At 38.4% G+C, this 20329-nt stretch overlaps 1 protein-coding gene across 1 annotated transcript; it reads left to right on the plus strand.

The window, feature by feature from the left end:
- The first annotated feature begins 3555 nt into the window (after positions 1-3555).
- lacc1 (laccase (multicopper oxidoreductase) domain containing 1) lies at positions 3556-9641 on the plus strand. The gene is made up of 5 exons (XM_036565443.1): positions 3556-4341; positions 5225-5403; positions 5659-5824; positions 7038-7263; positions 7627-9641. Exons 1-5 carry the CDS (start codon positions 3804-3806, stop codon positions 7793-7795), a joined length of 1278 nt encoding a protein of 425 aa, XP_036421336.1. The 5' UTR covers positions 3556-3803; the 3' UTR covers positions 7796-9641.
- The last annotated feature ends 10688 nt before the right edge of the window (positions 9642-20329 follow it).

Below are 20329 nucleotides of genomic sequence, written 5' to 3' on the forward strand. Positions count from 1 at the left end.
GTGCATGCTATTTCTTTCTTTTTTCTAGAAATTTCTTCAGGATCAACCTAGAGAGAGGATCAAAGGCAGGCAGAGGCAAAGTAATAAGCAAGAGAACCGGGCAGCCAGTTCAGAAAAAGGCTTTGGCCATCAATCCACATGTTTGTTCCCTGATGAAGAAGCTTACAGAATTTGAGTGGGACTTCATCTGAGGTACCTGTTGCTGCTTATTTATTCACTTTACTCTCCTTTTTGTTTGTGCTCCTTTCTTTGTGCTTCAGTTTTGATCCATTTCTAATCCAGGGGGCTGGGACACAGGAGTGAAACATTTTATCCTGTGTGTGAGATGGAATGAACAACTTGTGTGCTGCGGATGAGCTGGTGTCCACTAACTTTGGTCATATACTGTATTTGAGATGAATTAACTGATACATTCTGTTGCTATAAGCATTCAACCCTGTTGTGCTGTCAGGCTTTGAAGTTGGCTCCAGCTGATGAGATGAAATGTACACAACACGCCTTCTTCTCAGGGCACACTCTTGTTTTCCCACCCCCCACATCAAAAAGGAGTAAAAACTGAAGTTCACAGAAAAAAGAGGAGCATAAACACAGAAAAGCAGAGCATAAATAAAAACAGCAAAAACAGAGGAGCGTAAACAGCAATGCAGAGCATAAATTAAAAAAAAGTGAGGAGCATAAATCAAAAAGAGGAGTGTAAACACAGAAAAGCAAAGCGTAACTAAAAAAGGAGCATAACCAATCAGGAAGAATAGTAGACTTCATAAAGGACAGTATAAAGGAGTATAGCTCACTGTGAACTAAAGTATAGGCAGTGATATTGGCGGGATTGTTTTTTTACAGAAGAGTCAGTAAATTAGAGGACCAAATTTGGATCAAGTTCCTCCATTTATGATGCTCATTGTCATTAAAACTGGTTCTAGATCAGTGCTCCTCCTCCTGAGGTGGTTTGTAAATGCTTCAAATGCATGGTGTAAAAAGGTTGCCCACAGCTTTCAGCTACACAGTAAGTTTTATTCACTTCTATAGGTTAGTGATTTATACTTTGTCCTAAATAAACCTTAATTAAGGTATGGATGTGGTTTAAGACAAGTGCTGGCGATGTAGTTGTACTGAAATGATTTGGACTATTTGATATTCAAGAAAAGATTTTTTATTATTGTGTATTCTTGTCTATCATTTTCAGGCTCCAGGGAGGACAGGACAGACCTGTATGACAATCAAAGAAGGAATTTTCAGTTGCTATAGCCCATATTGTTATTTATATTGTAATTTTATTGAAAAACAAGATCGCTGCTGCTAATAAACTGGGAGTTATAGTGTTAAGTCATCAGAAGCTACTGTAATTTTACAAAAAGCACTTCCATTGATGGTTTAAAATAATGTTAATTTACATAAAGGATCTGTTACATTGATGAAGGAAGACTAAAATAACAAAACATTCAAGTAAATTAAATGTTAAATTGTGGAAAAAACTTCAAAGGAAGACACTGTAAAATACAGGAAAACAGTCTATTAAAAATTAATTTACTGAAAAAATCCATTTAAGTGATGACATAAGACTACACTCTTTCAGTGCCCTTGCAATTATCAGATTAATCTCTTTGGGGAAGGGATTCAAAGCACAACCCATGGTACAAAATGTTCTTCCATACATTGTGTGCAGTTACACCAGCGAAGTCTCACCAGAACGTACATAGTGTGGCTTTAGTGATGACACAAGAGTCCCCTTCATAGAAATGACTCTGAATATCTGGCTGGCTTAACCAAGTAGTGATTAGTTTGTGTTTCCCGTGGGGGGGGGCGGGAAAGGGTTTTTGTTTGCCATTTCAATAAAGGGCCCGCATCATGGAAAAACAATTTCCATGCTTTTTTTTTGGATTAAAACTGTTTGATGTAGTATATAAACATTGTTAAAGTTTTAAAATGTACCATTCATTCCCCCGTAATCCATATATGGAAACTAAGCTGCAAAAACAGCCTGTTCATTTTCTGTTATGTCATGAAAAAACAAGGGATTTGCATATATCTGCTCATTCAGCCTACATTAGTTTATTATTTATTTAAGTGGCGCTATGACCCATCGTTTTGTCATTATTTGGTGTGTGTGTGTATATATATATATATATATATATATATATATATAATATATAATATACATATAATCACTGCTGTCAGAACCAAATCTTGTATCTGCGAAATGATAAATTTACAGAAGGAAAAAACATATACAGTATGCAACTATTTCTGTCTCTGAGTGATACTTGTGTATTTTTTGTCACCCATTTCCACCACTGAAATCTGTTGTTTTGCATATCATACTTGATGCAGGCAGTCCCTCAGTCTCTCCAGCTCTGGTCTACAAGGTCCAGTCTATTGATAGATGGGCTAGAGGGGGGCTGAGATGGGCCACAGTCTGTAATTGTAAACCTAAGAAGTTCACATATGTGATTCTGCTAAAGTGACCAATGAGTGTAGCTACAAAATAGGCCAGAGTCCAGCACAATTTGGGGGTTAACACAATTAATTCTGCATTCATGTTTGTGTAGAAACAAAAAAATTAACACAATTTTTCAACTGTTCCTTCTGTTCTATGCTGTATATTTTATATGTTTTTACTGCATAAATATCAACTTACTGGGGAATATGATTTTTTTTCAGCCTTGTTACTCTCTTCAATCTTGTTACACAGACTAAAACTCTGTTGCTGAGTTATTTTGGTGAAAATCTCACCACTAGGCTAAGCAAATTGTCTGCATTTAGTTCAATTCCTGGTATATCCCAGCACTGAGAACTGAGAGCAAAGTGTGTAAACTGGTTTAAGAGAGCGTGACTGTCGGCTGACTGTGGATTTTCCAAGGGGGAACAATGTGACACTTCTAGTCAGTTTACTGTGGGATTTCCTCTTACTCAGGAACAAAAGGGCTGCACAGCTGTTGAAGCAGCACAAAATATGTGAGAATCTCCAGCTGTTGCCCTTTACATGTCGTTGATACTATTTAATAGCCTAATATTTAAATAATACAAAAAATAGGATAACATGATGTGGAGGTTACTGAATAAATACTTTGAACATATTCAACTCAAATACTGCACATCAAACAGCTTACTGTGGTAATAAATACATAAACATTAATATTATTATCACTAATATATTATCAATTAATATATTATTGTAAAATAATATAAAGTATATTATTAATTGACAACAGCAATAATAGTAATAGCAATTTGTGAAAGGCTAATGAAGAAAATGAGCTCCACTGTGTTGTCAGGTTTCAGAAGGCCGGAGTCACCCTGCCTAAACCGAAACTAGTATGCTAGAAGGGCAGCGCTGCCCGGTGAAGTGAGGAGCACAAAACCGAGAAAGATTATCGTTTTCTAACTGTGTTCATGTGGGATAAAAAACGAGCAGAGTAATATTGTTCCTCCTCTCCTGGGAGAGGCTGCGCGCTGTGGGTAGCTTTAGCACTTCGTGTTCTTTTTTTCTCTGAGGAATTTCCACTGAGGGCGGTCCGTGTTGCCGGAAGTGCGGACTCTACTGTATTTTCACACTCAAGTGCTGAACGACAAGTTCCTCTTCTGTGAGGGTTTAAATATGATGTGAAAACCGCCACAGGAGACACAAGTCCTGCTCACCTGAAGACCAAATGGCCTACAAACATCAGAATGGACGAACTGCTGCATTAGCCTAGCCTGGAGCCACGCAGCCCTTCTGCTGACTGTGTACAGATCAGTTCTGCTGATTCAGCCGCTTGTGTGAGGACGACTTTGTACCGCAGGGTAAAAATCTGAGGTCTGGCTAAATGGCTAAGGTTGTTCTTGTGGATCTGCTTCATCCTCACTGTCCGCAGTACAGCCGGTGCGTTGAACGGCGCGTCAGCAGGTTAAAAGAAGTCATTGGTAACAGCGCTGAGGAGCCAGTTTATGTCCTCCTTCACCAGCACACACCCCGCGGCGGGGAAACGGACAGTCTGTCCGAGGCGGCTCTTCTGGACGGATTCGTTCGTCTGAACAGGCGTGTACATGTTGTAACCAACAGGAGCGCAGCAGCCTCCCTTTACTCATTCAAACTGGCTGCGGACGCACTGGACGCAACTGATGTCCAGGTCCTGACGTGCAGCCGTCGGCAGGCGGTCCTCCAGGTGTACGAGGAGCTCCTCTTCACACCTGTCTACAGTTTCCACTACTGCACCGTGTTTAATGATCTGCGCTGCCCGCTCGATGACCTGGCCCTCACCTGCTCTCAGCGCGCCGATGTCAAGGACGAAATCAGCACGTTTCTACAGCGCCTCCCAGCGGTGAAGGGAGAAATTACAATTCTGAAATCTTCCATGATCTCAGGTAAATTTGCATGTTTTATTAAATAATTTATAAATTAATCATTGATTCATTTATAAATATAAACAGTGTACATTTACCTAGCTAAACAATAATATGTAGGATAATACTATTTACTATATGTAGTTAGAGCTAAGCAATATGACAATAGTTATTGTGGCAAATTATGTCCCAAAATGTCAAAATATGCTTCTTTGGGTATAGGGTGGATGTGGTCAGCATTCAGACAACACTTCCCAACTGCACGTTTGATTACAAAGAGAACATAATAAGACCTGTTTATTTATTGGATTTTGCCCACCATAGTGTGGAAACTTTGTATTGTCAAAACCTCTTGAAGTATTGTAATTCATGAGCTGACATTTTTGCCATATCATCCAGCTCTGTGTAGCATTTTTTATTACTTTAGCTTAACTTTGTTGCCCAATCCAAAGATATATTGAATAAACAAGGATGTAAGTCTTAAAAAAAGTCTTGTTTTAATTATTAGAGGGTTTACATTTTAAGTTGATGCCTACACACCAGGTAAAAAAGAATCACTGTATATATTAAACTAATTCAGAACAGACGGCCCACCAAAACTATCCAGTCAATAGTGGTCCTGTGGTCAGAAACAGACCACTGAAGAAGAGCTAGAGGATGGCAGAACTAAAAAAGTCAAACACACTAAAAAATGGATGGTGCAGGGAATGTGCAATCATGAACTGTATATTTATGAGTTAAAGCATTTATGCTAAATGATAAAAAACATTACATTTAAATAAAAAAAAATTGTACAGCAACCCTGATTTCCATGTGCTTTATTAGACTAACTAGGTTCCAGTTTTATTACTGAACTGATATGTTCTTTCATTCTAGCTGTTTTTTTTTTCCTGTTCTTCCAAAGATTGCTTTTATCATGGTTTCACCACAAGAACAGGAGGGATCTCATACATCAGCACCTTAAGCTCTCTGAACCTGTTCAGCAGCTCAAGGCGTAGAGACTCCAGTGTCGTGGTGGCTGAAAACCTTAGACGGCTTGGACTGCAGGCTGGCTTTGAGCCTCACCAGTTTCACCTTGCTAAGGTACACCTACTACCACTGCACCAGCTTTAACTTTGAATAACAAATCCATGGAGCATAGGGAAATAAACTTCCTGTCAAACAGTTCTGGTTCAAGCTTTTGTTTTGCAATCTTACGTAAACATAACCCAGCAATTAGTTACTCATTTAAAACCTATTCATTCTGACTCAGTGGCCTAGCTCAGTGTTTTTGTCTTAACCAAGACAGAAGTTTTTTTTTTCAGTACAAAATTTCCTGACCTTTTTTTTGTCAATCAGGTCAACCATGCCAGTGACGTGTGGGTAATGAGCAAGCCTGCACCCGAGAGCTATGACGGGATTGTGACCAATCAGCCAGGCGTTGTCATAGCAGCACCAGGAGCTGACTGCATGCCACTGCTCTTCACTGATCCTGTGGCAAAGGTCATTGGAGCAGCACATGCAGGTGACTTAGATCCCCTCATGTTCCACTTTCTCTCCTACCTTTTCTTTCACTTCTGCATCTTAAAGTGAATAACAGCTTCTTTTAATGTCTGGAGTATATGCTGTTTTCCTGTGTGCAGCTCCAACAGTTATATCTGTAGAGAGATCTTATTAGGTGGACTGGAATCTGACTGATTCTGATTCAGTAGCACTTAACTCTGGCCCTCATTCAGATGTTCATTCTTTCTGTTCTGTCTAGCAGGGCTGTTAGCACAGGCATATACAATGAACCCATTCTTCTTATTTCTCTTCTGATGAGGTATGGCAATTGAATTGGGTGCTGTGTAAGTGCATGTACCAACAGGTGTTATCATTAGCTACAAAAGCTCAACAATGATGTAAAGAAATGAATTTCACCTCTATGTTGCCAAACATCTCATCTGCACCCTTTATCACTGAGCAAGATACCAACTAGTGTAGCACCTTTTTCAAGTGGTACTTGTTGAGACTGAATCTTATTTCTTTGGTGTGCAGTGTAATTGTGTAGTACTGCTGTATTGCCACCACATATCCTAGCCCAGTTTCCAGAATAAAAAAATATTATAGCTATAAGGCTTATTCAGACTGCAAAGTTCAATTAAGGGAGCAACAATATTTATTATTTATTTATTATATTAAAAAGGTTTGTGCTTATATCTGCATAGGGAGCAGTAAAAGAGTGTTTGGATTATCTGATGACAAGAAACACTTTCACTTCATTCTTGGTCTTCAGGAAAGTAAACCAAAAAGACAATGCATTCAGTATTTTAAACAAACCAAAATATCTGATGTTCAGAATGTATTGCAATCAAGCTGAAGGCAAAATCGAGGTTCCCTGTGAGCATGTTCTGTGTGAATTGTTTCAGTTGGAATTAGCATTCCAAAATTCATCGTTTAGTCATTAAGAGTGCTGTTTTTCAGGTTTTATTGCAGTTACAATTGGGTTTGGATCTGTTAGAACTCTTACCAGCCCATTTAAATCATTTATAATACTTTAATGAGAGTTTAAAATTCTTTTGTTGGACAATTCTGTCGAATGATGAAAAGCATGCCTCCAGGACCATTATTCATATTGTTTTATGACTAATCAGAGGTAAATACATTTTACTTAAAACGTGTACACTGTCCTCAACAGAATACTAGTGAGAGCTCAAACTTGAATATGATGCTGTTTTGGCTTCCTTGCCTCTTTACAGGCTGGAGGGGTACCCTAATGGGGATTGCCATGGCAACAGTGAATGCCATGGTGCTAGAGTTTGGCAGCAAGCTTGTTAACATAGTGGCTGTGATTGGGCCTTCTGTTGGGCCCTGCTGTTTCACTATGGAACAAGACTCAGCCAGAAAGTTCCAGGCCATCCATCCGGACTGTGTCAGAAACATGGACTCACCCAGGCCTTATGTTGATATCAGGCTTGCAACCAGGTAAAAAATAAAGGTTGAGCTTTGAAGCTTTGCATTAATGTGTACTCTGGAGACCTAGTATATTGATTTTATTGAAAGGCTACCTCTAATACAGACCATGCAATTTCCTAAAACCATTTAGAAGATTGCAAAACCTGTACTATTTTACATACTTTACAGGTGATTGATGAGATGTAATAAATGCCACTATAGCAATACTGCCAAAAATTGATGTGTCCATATTTAAGTTAAAAAATAAAAATATGCATCTGTGCTAGTTGAACCTGTACATCTTATTGGCACAGAATGATGCTATTTTAGGAAAAAGTTCATTTTGTATGTAGCTGTACTGAAGTATATCCTGACTCAAACTTGTGTTTTTAGAATCCTCTTGGAGAGAGGTGGGCTTCTCCCAGAGCACATCCATGATGACACAGTGACAGACCGACCCAACCTCACTATATGCACCTCCTGCCACCCTGATTCCTTCTTCTCTCATGTTAGAGATGGCATCAACTTTGGCACTCAAATCGGCTTCCTGTGGATCAAGTAACCCCTGGAATTAAACAGTCTGACCATTAGGACCAACACAATGTGAACAGTTTGTTCAGCTGCAGAAGTAACAGCCTATTTTTGCAGCTTAGTGAAACAACTAGGAGAGAAATTGAAGACTTTTAAAGTTAGGCTGCAAAGTGACTTTTACATTAGGCATGGAGACATTCAGAACTTGGGTAAAACTCTGATTGCCAATAATATAAAAAGTGTCATGATGCTTGGCAAATTAACATCTTACCTTTGTTATGCTTGCTAAGCACTACTCAGGAGTTACCATAATTTTCTCACCAGGACTAGCTTTGAGTTTATCAATATAGAAGACACAGTAAACATACATGTTATATGCCTTATCTATTACAGTCTTCTAGCGTTCTTGATTGAACTGTTGTTGCTTCAGCCTGGCTGGCTACAGCTTGGCTACAATTCCAGACTGGGGTTTTAAATAATCATTAGAAATGCTACATCAGCCTTACTTACCTCTTGCTTGGCCTAGAAACAAAGTTGTTTGTGAAGACTGAAACCGTTGCTGATGCAGCTCTTCAGGGAGAATTTGATTACCTCCACGTACGTCTATCATTCAACAACTGCACAACAGCCTCCCTTCACTCATTCAGACAAACTACAAACACTCTGCACATTACTCATGTCCATGTAATGACTTTCAGTCACAGAGAAACAGGCCTGAAGCTTCTCTTCACTGTGATAGACAGCCTTGGTGCCCTCATCTTAACTCACACTCAGATTACTGACATCAAGGATGGACCACATTTTCAAAACATGTTGCCAGCCATGGCTTATTTCACTTCTCAGGTAAAATATAGGAGGTGATTCAGTGTGTCTTAATAGAGACTTATGATATTGCTCTTCTTATTGACATTTCCTTGTTCTGTTCCTTAGTTCTATGTTGTCTTCTCCCATTACTTTCACATCTAACATATCCTTTAAGTGAACACCTGCTTGCATTTACATATGTAATGATGTTGTGGAATGTATTCATTTTCACCAAAGCTAGGCAACGTGTTTACAGGAATTGTTTGAATTAAGTAAGCTTAAAAGCGTGAAAATTGAGAATTCTGGGAACAAGTGTTTACTTGACAAACTGTAAATCAGTTCAGCAGTAGGGGAGGGCATTCGCACTTTTCCAGTTTACATTCCGAATTTCAGAGTTTCATGGAAGGAAGAGTAATCAAAGCATTCAGAGTGTTGTTTTGATGGATGCTTTGCACCGTTGCACTTCTGAGTATCATATATCATGTTAATAGTAGATTTATTTATGACATACCATGCTGCGTATTACTCCATACTATGGTGTGGATAAAATATTGCGTAATATTAGAAGATATTAAAATATCTTCTTTAAGTCAAAGTTACTGAGGGGTCAACCAACTGCAAGCAGTACTTCATGCAGCTGCATTGGACAGTATGTCGTGGGCACTCTCCATTAGCAGAGGTCGACTGCGAGCTGAACAGCTAAAATATTGATTAATAAATATTTATATGAATATATAGATAGAATGATATTGACCATTCTTGTAAATTAGTTCAAACTGTGACCTTACAGTAAAAAATAAAATAAAAACCTTTGATATTGACAAGACTTTTTTTCTAATGCCTTGGATCTATTTGAATCCAAGGCATTGAGATGGTAATAAGCTAAAAATATACAAAATCCTCATTTATGCTTTCTATTGGGAGGTGGCTGTCCCAAACCCTAACCCCTACATTTCAACTTGTGAAAAGAATACTTAATTTTTTTTTTTGCATTTTTTTCAGTGTTACTTTTAAACTGAAAGATTTAAGATTGTAAGAGGTAGATTTATCGTAAGTTTAATTTTTAAATAAAAACAATTATTCAAAAAATGCTATTTCATGTTTTATGTCACTACCAAAACACAAAGTTTTAATCCAGAGGTGGAGCCTTATTTTAGCCACACCCCTGCATTTTGGGGCAGGAAATGAGACTGCATCCCTGTCTCTCATGGCCACATGATGGGCAGGTAGATCCCATTGTTTTGAAGTAAATTTTAAAATCAGTGTATAACCTTAATGATTGTCTCTACCAAAACACATATTTCCTGTAATTAAGTAAACTATTTTGTATGTTAATGAAAAATATTATGACGTGTGTGTGTGTAACTGTTCAAAGCTGTGTTTGCTAGTTTTGTACTGGCTAGTGTTTTTGAGTTTTGAGTCAAAATTAGCTGAAGTTTCACTACCTAAACAGTTACAGTAGTGTTAGGATTGTTTTGTTAGTGGCAAAATTGAATGTTCAATCATTTGTTTTAATTAATGTGTCATTCAAAGCAAAAGTATTTTAGTCTGAACTCCAAGTCAGTTAAAAGTCAACTCTGATTTTGAACCACTTTGGTAGAATGATCCAAAAACTGAATATTTGCAGCTTTTTCTGACTAATTTACATGATGCTTACGAACAAGTATGGCTGATAAAACCTGAAACTAAAATATGGTACTTTATTTGGCTGGCTGTGTTCACCTATTCTGCCCAGCCTGGAAGGGTACCCTCATGACAAATGGCAGGGATGAAGGCTGTAGTGACTGTGATTGGGCCTTCTGTTGAGCCCTGCTGACTCACTCTGCAACTAAACCCAGCCAGAAAGTTCCAGGCTGGACTCATGGAGTCACACAGGGCTTATGTTGATGGCAGGCTTGCCACCAAGTGAAAATAAAGGTTGATCTTTGAAAACCTGAATGACACTGGCTGTATTCTGGAGACCTATAATATTGATTTCCTATGAAAGGCCATTTGTTCATACACGCCATGCAATTTCCTAAAGCTGTTCACAGTAATGGAAAACCTCTGTTAGAGCTAAATGACTGGATGTAGTGAATGTCATCACAGCCATAGTGGCAAAACTCTCACCAGAAGATACATGCACCTAAACTACCAAATATATATTTTGTGCCCAGCAATAATGTAAAATCTTTTAATTAATCTGCCAGATTTGTTTTTGGAATTCTAATATTAGGATGTTCTCTTATTGTTTTAGCCTACTATCGTCTGCTACAGAAATTACATAGCTTATAAGCGTAAGGTGTCTCAGTAAGAGGGTAGACACTAGGTGGCACTCTTCACTTTGCTATGCTTGTTTGTTTTGTGGGAGATACTAAGAGTGTGTTGGCTCCCATCCAACCGCAATTTAGCTGCATCACAAACAGGCTTTTGTCCTTATGGGCTGTTCTGTCATGTCATATAAACATCTCAGCTATGTCCTATCGCGTGCTGCTGCAATGACCACAACACAGTCCATCCACCAATTAGGAGAGGGTGATGGAGATGTCTAGGGGTGCCCAAAGGCATGTTTTGACAGGCCTTGTATGAGTGACGGTATGTGTGACTGCTGGCCTCATTTGTAGGGAATCCACATCAGTAAGCGCAACATAGCAGTGCATTGAGCTGACTATGTGTAATGATTGCAGCAAACTTGCTTATGGTAAACCACAACACATTCCATACTGTTGTGGGAATAGAAAATCATGAGTCTTCTTTACTACAAGGCAACTGAGGGGTTAATCATTTGCAGGCAGCACCTCGTGCATTTACATCAGACGGGATGGCATTTTCCCTTGGCAGAGGTGGACTGCAGTCATAGATGCTGCACAGCTGGACACACAGCATCTTGTAAATGGAAAAATATAGCTTAGCAAATTTTTTGAAAGCAATGACAACAGGGAAAATATAGCTTTCATCCATAGATTGTTGCATGTGGAATGGGTGTTGATATCTGCAAGGTTAAGCTGACCTCCTCATGGACCAATCACAGGCTGCATGTGCAATTACCACACTTTCTTTTTTTCAGTTGCAACTGTGGTGACCTGGAAAACGGTGCAGTGGAGCCACATGCAGCATTAAAATTGTGTCCATGACACTCTGTTATATACATAGAGTGGTAATCTTGGCGTGCTTTCCATGTGCACCAGTTTTTGCCTTTGATTTAACATTGCAAAGCATTTGATTTTCAGAGAGGGCAGTTGGCTTTCATGTGTGAAAAGGACAACAAAACCTAAGAATATTCTGATTGCCTTGTTATATAGTGGAGGTTTGTTGTGAATACATTCAAAAGCCGTCCTTGCTCCCATACTCTGTCCATATAAAAGACTGAGGTCTTTGCACGGTCACTTCTCTGGTGCTTGTTTACGGTTCTTTGTGCTTCCAATGGGATTAAGAGTGCAGGTGACTGAATTCATGTGAACCAAGAGACAACGGGACATTTCGATCACGCTACAATGCAATTTGACATATCCATCCTAGCCCAAATCTTATCAGTTAAGACTTACTGAATTCAACCTGAAGTCCAATTAATTATGGAGGTAGAATCTTCCAAACATGGCGCAGGTCATGATTCACATCAAATCTATTTATTTAGGTCAGTCGTACAATAATGTCTCCTGTTGTCCTTGAAGATTGTCATCTATAGTCACAATATAGTCTGCATGAGATTCAAGCAGACGTTTTTTCTGTCAGTAAATGTTTGCTAATTTTTACAGCATAAATCTGTGAGAGTGATTATAGTCCTGCATACAGTCTGGCTGCAGAGGGTCACAGGACAGAAGAAAACAGACTGCAACCACTGCAACATGAGACACACACACGCACGTACATGTACACAAAGACACATACAGAATGTAACCAAGACGAATGTGTCCTCCTAAATTTGAGAAGCAGTCAGATATGTGCTCACATGCTTCCAAATAGCACAGTCAGGTTGATTTATGACTTCCGTCTCATATATTGGCTTCTCTTTCATTCACTCTGCACTAGCACATCCTTTTTTGCTCTAAACAGATAAAGGCACTATTACATGAACTAAAAAACGGACTTCCTGTAAAAGTGAAAATGAAAGGTTATGAACTGCTATGATTGGGTGATAGCTATTGATGGCTATGGCGTAGGCAAGCCGATATATATATGTAGATATAGGTAAGTTAGTTAGGTAATTGTCAAGGCAGAGGTTAGTGGGCCACACTAATGCTAGCTTGACCTAAAGCATTGTAGTCATGAAGGAGAATGCACTTAAGACCACTGCTACTACCACCTTCCTCAGATGAGATAAAGAAAGGCTTTCAAGTGAACAAAGCTGTGCTGGTTCACTGCCTCAGTACTGCTCTCCTGATTTCAACATAAGTTCTCCAGAAAGAGCTTCTTTCACTGATTCATACAGTCCACTATTCATGTGCTATTTTGATGGCTACACTGTCTTACATTACATATGAAAGTGATCCAACGTTTGTTGTCACTAATTTAAGACAACAGTAATTAAAGAGTCTTAACTGATAACGACTGGAGGTCTTCCAGCATTATAAAAGAGTCAGTTTTTTAAACGTGCTCAGGGTTAGTGAGTAACAGTGTCATTGCTGTTTCAGTCTACAAGGCCAGAGTTTACAGTTATGTAACCGTATGAATTTTTGCAGTTGAATTTTCTCCAATCAGATCTCAGTGGCTCTGGCTGAATGATTCGGTTCAGCTGGGAGACAACCCCCGAAGAGCCTCCAAACTGCAGAGCTACTTACTTTTGTTTTGGAAAAAGAGATGAGGGGAGGTTGTTAAGAAGAAATCCCACACCGCCTGCATCCCCATGTAGACTCGCTTGGCCTGCAACAGTTATTTACATCAGTGTTGTACTGCAAACAGGCTATGTGGCCTTGCTCAGTCATCGAGGATATTAGATTGCAGGATTAATCTGGCAAGGTATCAGACTCACATCGGTTCAGACCTTTTACCTCTTTGTGTTTTTATTCTTTTAAGGACAAAGGGAAAAAACATTTTGGGCTGGGAGGGTGATTGTTTTACAGTGCTGGTTTTAGGCTGCTGCAGTGTGAAGATTAATTGAGATGGGTAAAGAACTCCACTGATTTTGCAAAATTACTCAATCATTCAGTGGTTTAGATGTAAAGAAAATCATCCAGAATGGTTTGGAGTGAAGTCTCCTTTCTAGAGAAATTTACAGAGTCAAAATTGTTCACCATTATAGTACTAGGAACCAGACTTGCTATGTTTACACTACAAATATTATTATTTTATTTGCTATCCACTTACATGTGTCTTATACGTTTTTATATGTTGATGATAATGGTAAAATACTGCTAAAAAAATGTTTTCTTTGGGTGCTATTTTTTTCCTTACAACACCCTGCATGTATCTCTGTTGTTATTTGTTGTTTGGCCTGGCGGTGTTGTGTCGCACGGTGTCAGAAAGGCTCAGAGCTTATATAAGTATTCATCAGAGGAGCTGTGATAGATCACAGCTGCACATTGTTGGTTAGTTGTTCAGAGTGGTGGTGAATTTGGTTGCAAGTATCAAGGTAAGAAATGTTTGTGAGTGAAATAAATTAGTCGTCGTTACCCACCGTGCATATATCACTGTTAGCTGCTAGCTTACAGACTGTCCTAAATGGGCCACGCAATGAAATAAGTATCTTCCTCACTATTCTATCTCATAAACTGGTAAGCAGAGTAGCAAGTAGTTTGTTGTTGACACCACTAATTTCCATTCGCCCTGGGTTGTTATGCTTTGGCGCTGGCAGTTTCAGTCTCTCTCTCTCTCTCTGTCTCTCTCTCTCTCTCACTCTCTTTCTGTCTCTCTCTCTCTCTCTCTCTCTCTCTCTCTCTCTCTCTCCCCCCCCTCTCTCTCTCTCTCTCTATCTGTCTCTCTCTCACTCTCTCTGTCTCTCTCTCTCCCTTCCCCTTCTGGCATCTTCCAAAATAGGTAAGAAAACTGTAAAAATAAACTGTAAACAAAAGCTGCTGCTGGCGTTAGCTGTGTGAGAATGCGTTTTGAGGGGAAACACAGAAGTAATCCTGGAGTAATATATTTTATGCCAAAAGTTTCTAACAAAACTATCACAAAACAATGTCTCAGGTATCAAGCAGCGCATTCATAACCATTTTGTGTAATAACTTAACAGGATGTAGCTTTTAGACCCCTTAAATGCTTGGACGTCTGGTTCCTGATACTATAACGGTGAACAATTCTGGCTTGGTAAATTTCTCATTCAAGGCACATTTCATACCAAACCACTCTGAATAATTTTGTTTACATCTAAACCACTGAATGATTGAATAATTTTGCAAAATCGGTGGAGTTCCCCTTTACTAAAATAATGGCTACCTCAGTTTAACCCTGCATGTTGGTTCACACTTCAATATCAAACTCTTATAACTACATAACTTGTTGATTAATTTCATAGTAATTACTGAATAATAAGGTCATACAACTAATAACTGAATAGTACACTCTTAAAAGATGGTTCTTCAAAGGTTCTTTAGTAAAGAAAGAGGTTCTATATAGAACCATGTATACTCAACAAACCCTTTGCACGATTAAATCGTTCTTCAGATTGATGGAGAATGTGCTGTAGATGGTTCTATATGGAACTTTTTTGAAAAGCACCAAAAAGGGTTCTTCTATTGTAACAAGCCTGACACTGTAACAATAGAAGAACCCTTTTTGGTGCTATATCTACAGAACATTCTCCATCAATCTGAAGAACCCTTTCAGGATGCAAAGAACCCTTTAATCATTCAAAGCGTTTTTAGGTGTGTACGCCTGTGGTGTGAGGGGTTAAAGATCATATATTTTTGTGATAGTTATTTTTTATTCTAACAGTTTTGCTCTTACAGAGATTATAATTCTTTTTCTCACTGTGTGGATTCTGTTATATAACTGCTGGTCGCTCTCTCCACCCTCGCCAACCACATGTTCTCTACACACATACTGTACAAATACACCTGGCTGCCCACGGATTGTGATCTTACTGCCATAAATATACATCCTGTCCGTCCTTACAGAAAGAAACAAAGAAAGAATATGCTTTGTAAGAGAATCTCAAATGCCATGGGTTCCCCTCAAACAGACCTCAGACTATGACGCTGTGTCCTTTCAGTGTGAGCTGTTCCACAAGCAACAGCGTTTCTATAAAAATGGGAAGATTTAAATAACTGTGAATCATAAAGACTGATGACAGAAGAAGTGGAGACTTCCTCTCCTTCAGTGGTGGAAAGAAAAAGAGTGCTTTAGTTATTCTGTTTTTTTTCCCTCTGTCTAGGGATCGTAGCACCTTTTAACATTTTGCACAGGACTTTATGTTTATTTGAACACAGTTTGAATGAAAATGCTTTTCATAAACATGCTATTCTGCTCCCTCGTGAAAGAAAAATACATTTATGTGTACTTTCCAAAATGTATTTAGTGACAACTACAGTACAGTTTCCTTATTAGTGTACTTATGACAACTTAAGCATATTTGAATTGTAAGTTATGATTACATATATATTAAATCCATTTAGCAATGCTTTTAAGTGCTTTTTGCAAGCTGCATTTAAGTCACCTGAAGTATGTCATTGGTAGACATAACTGCTACTATGCTTGGAATACATTATATCACTTGATGTGCTGATAAAGGCTCTTAAATGCATTTTAAATTATGTTTCTGTATCACTTAATATATTTAAATACGTTCAAGAAATAACTGATTTATAAGTGTTATTTTATAACACATATCAAATCAAATATAAACTAAAGCTTGTCTTCCATGCGTCTTGAAGGATGGCGGGTCAAGCTGAACTGTACTTGAAGCTTGAAGGGTTTGCAGTACAGTTCGAGTTTTGACCATTGCCATTAGGTAGGGAGGGGCTGGTCCATTTTTGGCTTTATATGCAAGCATCACGGTTTAAAATCTGATGTGGGCAGCAACAAGAAGTGAAGGGAGTGCAGCAGTGGAGTGACATGAGTGAACTCAAAGTGCTTTCTGTTCTAAATTGGAACAACTTTTGTTGCAGTTAAGTGAACTCTATGAAGTTAGCAGTTGCTAAGACACAAATTCTACTACACTTTAAATACATTTAAATGTATTCTCTTGGCTGCACTGACACCCGTATTTGATTACTGGTTAATTTATACTCAATACCTACAATGCAGCTAAATTATACTAAAGTTACTTTTAAAGTAACTGCTTCACTATCAACCTCCTAAAACATATGTGCAAACACATATGCTTTAGCTAATGCATTTATTTGTATGTGTATTTCCCACAGTATATCAAAGTATAACTTAAAATGTGATACTTTAGAAATATACTTTTCAACAAATACAGAAAAGGATATTGTAGATGTATTTCCAATAAGACACAGTGAATACAAATGTATTTTCAGTATTCTCCGTATACTTGAAGTATATTATTGATGTACTTAATTAACTTCATTAAGCTTCTTTTTCACAAGGGTTACCTTGTCTAATTATTAATAATAAGGCGCCCTTCTGAAAAGCACTTGCTGAGTATTAGTATTAAACATGTTCTCAATTAGTCTGAACATAGAATGTTCAAAAAGACACTGTTCAAAAGTCTTTCTTAAGCACAGACAGAAAAATGTACACAGCTCTATCTATTCTATTTCATTCCCTTGTTTTACATTTTTCTGTCGCTTGGCTTTCCTCTAGCAGCACCTGGTGAGCAAAGTCACATCTGCAGACTTGGCTTTGCTATATTATACACAGAGGAACTGGTCTATAAATAGAGCAAATGGCCAGCATTATTGTAGTATAGGGAAAGTGGAAGCATCTAGAGCTAAACCCAATTCAGTATGGCCAGTTTTTAACTTACTAGAGGGCACTGAAGATGTACGGAGTTTAACTGTATCCTTCCGTTGGTGTATGTTGCACTATGATACTTATGCATGACATTTGGGCTGTGGTTTTGTGACTACACATTATCGATAGCTTTCATCTGAAAATATCTCTTTACATGATTTTGTGAACACTGTTCTGATGTCTATGGCACTCTGGTAAAGAAAGGAAAACTTAGTGTAATACACTAATTAATATTTAACACCATTTACTACTAATTAGACTATAGAAAAGATTCTCAGCAGAAACGCTACACTCTTTGAACTTTGGGTAGTTTAGATATTGAGGAGGTCAGTAGATTTAATATCACTGCTCTGATTGGCACTGCCCTAAAATTAAGACAAAGACGAAATGAGAGTGAACGAGTCAGCCTTGTGGCTTGGCATGGAGATATTTCCATTGCACCACTCTCTCCATATACACTGTGAGTGACATGCTTGATGGGGCTTTGGGCAGAGCGGACGGTCAGCTGACGAACAGTCCTGGCTGGTCTGAGGGCTTCGGGCCGCTCTGCAGTGCGGATCAGTGTTGGCGGAGATGCAGAGCGGATCGTTTGCGCTGATGCTGATGCAGCAGCTTTTTCCCACCTTCAGTCGAGGCTTGCTGATATAGAGGAGTTTACGCAGTGACACAAATTCCTGGCTCAGCTCCTGCACTACTGTCAGTCTCAAACCCAGCAGTGGTGAAATTACAAAGCAGACACAGCAGCCTCATTTGGATCCCTCCCTGTGCGGAATAAAAAGGGTAATGAGGATCACCCCTACAAAAAAGATCTGACATAATACTTTAATAAACTATAAGATTTATATAGTGCTGTATAATACTTCTATAATAACTTAGATGTTATTAGCATTTTCAGCTCCATTTGTTTATGTAGCCCTATCTTATTATTACTGTGGTAATAACAATGATAACTGGTTTATAGTCAAGTTTAATTGTAAAACAAGAAACTGAGTTTGATTTTCTTCTACTGTAGATATTGTGCGGTAACAGCACACACACACACACACACATCTTCTAAGCCACTTATCCTTCTGGATTGTGGGGAGAGCTGGAGCCTATCCCAGCAGTCATTGGGCAGAAAGCAGGACACACCCTGGACAGGTTGCCAGTCCACCACAGGGCACGGTAACAGCAATTTAGGGTAAATAAGTAAATAAATAAATAAATAATTTAATTAATCAATTAAACTTAAGAGTATTAATTTAAATTATACAAAGTGATGATGATCAAACTAAAAAGATAAATATAGAAAGAGGTATAAATTGAATTAACAGCTAAATTAAAGAGATATATTTTCAAATGCTTCTTAAAAGTGTGTACTGAGCTTGACTGTCTAATCAGTATCTGCAGATGTAAGATCACATCTTGAAACATAAACAGACATGATGTGACTTATGCATGTGCCTTAAAATATAATTTCAGTGGATTACAGTATGAGTATGTTCCCTGACTAAATGTACTGAGACGTACTCTTGAGAGTTCCACCCCAGCAACAAGAGAGGTACTGCCCCAGTGACAGTTTCGTACGTTTATTTCTGCTGCCCCCACTTATATCAGAAGAATAAGTTGAATGCTGGGGCCTATTAGGAAGGAATGTACCTGGCCTTGCATCCTCTTGCGCATCCCTCTGCAAAAGATCACACACTGTCACAGAATGAAATACAGTATTACTAATTGCACTCATCTGCCCATACCTGTGATGTTTATAGAATATACATATTTTGTTTGAAATGTAGCAAATATTTGAGTAAAGTCGAATTTTATAGAAAACTGCAGCCCATTCATTAATCTACAGAGTCAGTGCACATGCGAAGGCTCTGATTACTGACTGAATGCAAATAGCATTTGCTAAAGGAGCTGATACTGTCAAACTGTTTTTATGACAAGATTTACTACTGCCAGTGGTTTGTGGTAATATAATACCCACTAAGGCAATTTCTTAACAATGGGTTTTGGAAGTTTAGGAAACCAGAGCATCCACAATGGCTAGAATTTGTACTGTCACAGAAAGAGAAACTGACACTGACATATAGCACTGTGCAAAAGTCATAGACCACACTTCAATCATTCATTTTCCTGTCCAAAATAGGCATTAAGCACAAATTGTGCATCTTTCAGCATCACATAAAATAATAATAATAACAGTAATAATAACAGAAAATTACAGAGAAGACTCAACAACTAAATGTAATACCAAAATTCTCAGTATTTAGTGTGTCCACTTGTTGTCTTTATTACAGCTTTTATTTTTTTCAGGAGACCACATCCCGTAAGTTCAGTCTTAGAAGTTGGTTGCATTTTCTGCTTCCCACAATCCAAGTAAACCCAAACACATTCAATGATGTTGAGGTCTGGACTCTGTGGTGGTCAGTCCATTGCTTTGAGAACACCAGCAGCTTCTTGGTTTGATCCGCAAGATATTGGACAGAAACATGAACAGAAACTCCTGTGGATTTTTTCAGAGCTGAAACAAAAGTGAAGCTTGATTTTCTCCTCTCTCTCAAAGATGAAAGCTTTAAGTATTGTTTATCTGATGCTGACAGTGTGGGTGGTCTACCAGATCTTGCATGTTTGTTAGGAGTCCCACTTTTCTGCATGATTTTTCCTTATATACAAGTTATCTTATGTCTAATCATCTCAGAAATATCTCCTGAAAAATGAATCATTTGTACTTACTAACCGTTTTAACTTTAAATAAAAGAGGGTGGTCTCTGACTTTTGCACAGTACTGTATTTCAGCTTCTACTGTAGAAAACGTGCTTTTATGTTTGATCATCTTAATAGCAGATAATCTCAAAGGGTGATATTTTCCTTCATAGTGGTTTTAACTGATTTGGGGACTTTTTTCCATAACTGGAGCTAACAAACACCATGACTGATAGCTTTGACG

Source organism: Colossoma macropomum, unplaced genomic scaffold (genome assembly GCF_904425465.1).
Source record: "Colossoma macropomum unplaced genomic scaffold, Colossoma_macropomum, whole genome shotgun sequence".
Classification (NCBI taxonomy): domain Eukaryota; kingdom Metazoa; phylum Chordata; class Actinopteri; order Characiformes; family Serrasalmidae; genus Colossoma; species Colossoma macropomum.

Coding starts and splice junctions, on each gene's coding strand:
- lacc1 (XM_036565443.1), top strand. CDS start 3,804: ATGGCTAAGGTTGTTCTTGTGGATCTGCTTCATCCTCACTGTCCGCAG. Junction 4,342..5,224: donor GAAATCTTCCATGATCTCAG/GTAAATTTGCAT, acceptor GTTCTTCCAAAG/ATTGCTTTTATCATGGTTTC. Junction 5,404..5,658: donor ACCAGTTTCACCTTGCTAAG/GTACACCTACTA, acceptor TTTGTCAATCAG/GTCAACCATGCCAGTGACGT.